The following is a 5,047-nucleotide window of genomic DNA, read 5'->3' as shown; positions in this document are numbered from 1 at the left end:
TACATACTGAGTACGTACTCTGTAAAATTTAGAAACACAAAGTTATGTCAAGGTATTTATATTGATTAAAAAATTGAGAAAGATTATCTTTTAGGATTATAAAACACAATCACTGTTTTTTTTTTTAAAAAAAAGAATACAGTACAATCACTTAATCCGTGATAATCTAGCAATTTTTTTTTACAATTCGCTATGTGCTAAGTACGGACTTGCTCTCTTCATCTTAATTTTAGTTCAGTTAGGATCTTAATTTTTTTCTTTCATATACAATTCAATTCAGCTCATTTCAATAAATCAGAATAAAAAAAAAATATGTCCCACTAATGATCTCAACATAATCTTGATGACTATAATTCAGACTATGCAAGGGTGAAACCAAATTTGATTGTTGAGGAGGGTCAGATCATTAGGTCAATTAGTATTATATACTCCGCCTTTTGAGTACCAGCATGAATCATACCATGCATGTGCATGGTGCTCCGGGTATACAAAGCAATTGTGTCATTAGGTTGATCGCACCAATGCAAGTGAAATTGGAGGTTTGACCAACTAAATAAAAAAAAAAATTAAAAATCCTAAACTATAGTTGTGTTGAGCACATGGACCTTTGGGAGTTATGGCATGCTTCAATCCCAAGTTCCCAACCATGTCTAACCACCTAAAATGTATGAGACATAATACTTGCGTCATAAGAAGTACTCGTAGAAACCACTAAACCAGTATAGATTTCTCTAAAGTTTTAATGACTATTATTTACAATAACTTAGCTTAGGTACATCCGTACTTAAAATTAATCATCCTAACATAATTTGATAGCTTAAACTATAATGTAGAGTGTGTTCTCTTTATCTCAAAAATAAATAAGTTTCAAGTTTAAAATCTTATTATCTTCACCTTAAAAAAATAATATTTAATAAAAATATGTTTAGGATTGTCAACCCTCTAATAAACGTCAATAATCATCCTGGCCTTAAAGTTACTCATCTCTATCATACAAGCACTCACATAAAAATCTTTAAACTTTCATTTTTACCCTAAATCTCTCCTAAAAAATAAAAAAAATAAAAAAATAAAAAAAAAAAAAAACCCTTAAAATTACTCATCATTTATCATTTGAAATTAGTGCTGTTCTATGTATCAAAATGCAAAGTTGAGTCCAAAAGCTAATACAAACTTTGCATTTCGTTTAATTATTACATAAACTTTATTCCCTTTATTAATTGTTTATTTTTCTAAGTGGGTGTTCCTAAAACAAGTACCTATTTCTATTTTATTTCGTGTATTATTGCCTACATACTCCCAACATTCTTCAAAATTGGTGCCATGAATACTTCACACATGTTTTTTCATTACTCTATTTAAGGGACGGAGGGAGTATCATCTATACTACGAAGTAGAAAATTTAGTACATTACTCGTATTAGATATGAGGTACTCCTTAATATAAATATCTTAATAAAGACTTGAGTCACGCACGTATTTTAGTGCTCTATTAGCCGCACCGCTAAAATTCATTTCCACCAAAAAATAATACAGATATTGAGATATATAGGAAAGACGTAAACTTCTAGTACTAGTAATTTTGAGAAAAGAAAAATGGCAGAGGATAAGAAGAAAGATGTAGAAAATGAAGGCGGAGAGAATGAGGAAATTATTTCATTGGAAAAACTATCATTATCCGGAATAAAACTCAAGAAAGTACCTCATTTAAGAGATTACATACCAATTTCCCAACTTAAAACAGTCACTAACCCACTTCAAAACAACCCGAACTACCACCCTACTCAAGGCTTTTACATCTCTCCATCCTCAGACATCCTCCTCAAACAGATCTTGTACGACCTCTCCGACACCAATCAACACGGCTACGGCCTAGCATACCACCGCGCAGGGCCTTCCAAGGTGGTCTACTTCGAGCCTGATGAAGTCAAGGCCGCTATAGTTACATGTGGAGGTCTATGTCCCGGACTTAATACTGTCATCCGGGAGCTTGTTGTTGGCTTATCGGACTTTTATGGCGTCCATCAGATCTTCGGTATATGTTCTGGGTACAGGGGGTTTTATTCATGTGACCCTGTTCTTCTTACTTCAAAGATGGTTCATAATTGGCATAAGCAGGGTGGCACCGCTCTAGAAACTTCTAGGGGCGGTTTCGATCTTTGTAGGTAAGATTGACAAACAACTACTACTACAATTTTTATTGTTCAATTGGTTGCATGGTTATTATTACCCAGCTCCTTATTAACTATAGTTTTTCTATTTACTCTAATTGCATGGTATAATTGGTTGTATCATAAAAGCAAGGTGGCACCGCCTTAGAAGCTATTAGGGGGAGGTTTTGATCTTTATAGTCGGTTCTTTTATTTTATTTACAATCGGTTGTACCAATATATTGTAGTTGATACTTTCTCCGTTTTTATTTAGTTACAACACATCCCTTTGACACGTATGTTAAGGAAGATATTACACTAGGTAAACGGATAAATTAATTTACAAAATTTTAACACCTATAAGAATAACTTGCTACGGTTTAAATTTCATAGCTTAATTTATTCGTTTACCTAATTTAATCACCTCATTGATAAGCGTAAAAAGATGTGTTGTAAGTATTAAAAAATCAGAGGAGGTATAATTTTACTTTCATCTCGTGTGCATGGTACAACCGATTACATTACTACATATTTTGTTTTGTATCTCATTATTTTCCAATTTATCTCCTACATGTTCATGGTACAATAGATTGTGTTACGGAGTATAATTTATACTAACCATTATGATGACTCCTTATAAAAGCCTAAAAACTTAGCTGTGAACTAAATTAAGGCTTACACCGTACTTATTGTCTATGCTACTTTATTATTTAATTTACAGAATTGTTGATTCTATTCAACATCACGGGTTTAACCACGTGTACATCATTGGAGGAGATGGCACCATGCGTGGTGCAGTCAAGATATACGAGGAGATTTGCCACCGTAAACTTAGCGTTGTGGTGGCCGGAATACCAAAAACGGTGGACAACGATGTCGGAATCATCGACCAATCATTCGGGTTCCAAACGGCAGTGGAAACCGCTCAGCAAGCAATCAACGCGGCCCATGTAGAGGCCGAGAGTGCGGTTAATGGCATTGGGTTAGTCAAGCTGATGGGACGAAGCACGGGCCACATCGCGCTGCACGCAACCTTGAGCAGCCGCGATGTGGACTGTTGCTTAATCCCTGAAAACGACTTCTTCTTAGAAGGAAAGGGAGGACTATTCGAGTTCCTAGAAAGGCGGTTGAAAGAAAACAAGCATGCGGTTGTCGTCGTGGCCGAGGGTGCAGGACAGGAGCTGATACCTAGAACTGAGGAGGAGGAGGAGCAGCGAGATGAGTCTGGTAACCCTGTGTTCAAAGATGTAGGGGTGTGGCTTAAGTCGGAACTTATTAATTGGTGGAAAAGAGATCATCCGGGGAAACTGGTTACTGTTAAGTATATAGATCCGACGTATATGGTGCGCGCGGTCCCAGCAAATGCAACTGATAACATGTATTGCACACTGCTAGCACACTCGGCGATTCATGGAGCCATGGCAGGGTATACAGGATTCGTTGCTGGTCGAGTGAACGGATGTTATGCTTACATTCCGGTGAAGGAGGTGGCTGTGACAAGGAATGTGGTCAATATCAAGGATCATAAGTGGGCTTGGGTTCGGTCTGTCACGAATCAACCAGACTTTCAGAGGACCTGAAAAGAAGCTCCTATATGCTTTTGTAGTAGTAAGACAAATAATAACTGTTTTGTAGTTTTTTAAAGTAAAATGTATGGTTTAATCTCATGAGTGTTATTCAGAAAGAGAGAGTTGTAATGGACTAATGGTATCAATAGTGTGATACGGAGTAGATTAGTTCAAAATAATACAGTATGTAACTTTTGATATTGACAACTATATAAATTTATTTTAGTTATATAAATAGGATGAACCAAATTTGATTTTTCATAAACTAGGGCAGTCAAAGCGCGTGTTGCGCGCGGGATGGTCAATTTTTTCAGCTTAATTTTTTCTTAGATCAAATTTGATTTTTCATAAACTAGGACAGTCAAAGCGCGTGTTGTGCGCGGGATGGTCAATTCTTTCAGCTTAATTTTTTCTTAGATTGTGTTTGCACTTGACATGGAGTTAATGGACTAATAAAGGAATATCTCTCTATTGCTTAGCCTTAATATTTCTTAGCTTGTGTTTGCACTTCACATGGAGTTAATCATCCACTGTCGATGGCTCTTATCTTTGATGTTAATCAGATACAACAGGATATACCCTTATTTAAGTAGTGAAAAAAAAAAACAACATGCTAACACTTTATATAGGAATTTATGATACTAATATATCTTTTGCGCTCATTGACCTAATTGGAAACAACTAGGTACAACATATAGCAGTATAGGGTACATCACAATACATACTAGTAGCATTAATATATAATAGTATTCAGATAAACATGATATCACAATTTTCAAAAGTTAACAGATAATCAGAAAATGACGGACAAAATAATACTTCATTAGTTTTGCAGTAAAATAAGCTCTATGCAGCCCCATAATTCCCTTAAATCCCTTCTTGCTTTCTTCCCCTTTTCACCGTAGTCAATTTGGTTTCTTTTCTTCCTAAGCTAGTACATCTATTTCGGCATAACCATAAATTAATTTCATTAGTCTTGATTCCCTTTAAACACAATTAAGTGTAAGTCGTTAATTTTGACCTTCACAAAATAAAGAAAAAAAAAAGCCATATAAAGTAGGGCTGAGCAAAACTACCCGAAAAACCGAAAACTCGTTCTGCTACCGTTCCAAAAATTAGGGTATCCGATCCGATAACCATAACGGTTCAGGTATCCGTTCCGATAATTTGTTATCGAGTATGGTTTTTGGGTATCATTTTAAAATTAACGATTACCCGTTCCGATCCGATAAGCAATTTTTTGTTTTTTTTTTCTAACTTAAATCTATTTTTCAATATTTAAACTCTTACTTTACTTCATAATCACTATATAATATCAATGATTAGTAAT

The 5,047-nt window shown here is 35.1% G+C and overlaps 1 protein-coding gene across 1 annotated transcript; it reads left to right on the top strand.

Moving 5' to 3' along the window:
• Positions 1-1,595: 1,595 nt before the first annotated feature.
• Positions 1,596-3,784, top strand: LOC145583426 (ATP-dependent 6-phosphofructokinase 2-like). Its single transcript, XM_081640667.1, has 2 exons — positions 1,596-2,164; positions 2,871-3,784. Exons 1-2 carry the CDS (start codon positions 1,596-1,598, stop codon positions 3,727-3,729), a joined length of 1,428 nt encoding a protein of 475 aa, XP_081496793.1. The 3' UTR covers positions 3,730-3,784.
• The last annotated feature ends 1,263 nt before the right edge of the window (positions 3,785-5,047 follow it).

This window comes from Chenopodium album, chromosome 15 (assembly GCF_948465745.1).
Source record: "Chenopodium album chromosome 15, dcCheAlbu1.1, whole genome shotgun sequence".
Taxonomy (NCBI): domain Eukaryota; kingdom Viridiplantae; phylum Streptophyta; class Magnoliopsida; order Caryophyllales; family Amaranthaceae; genus Chenopodium; species Chenopodium album.
The sequence above is the reverse complement of the archived record's forward strand: the minus strand, read 5'-3'. Positions and strand labels throughout refer to the sequence as shown.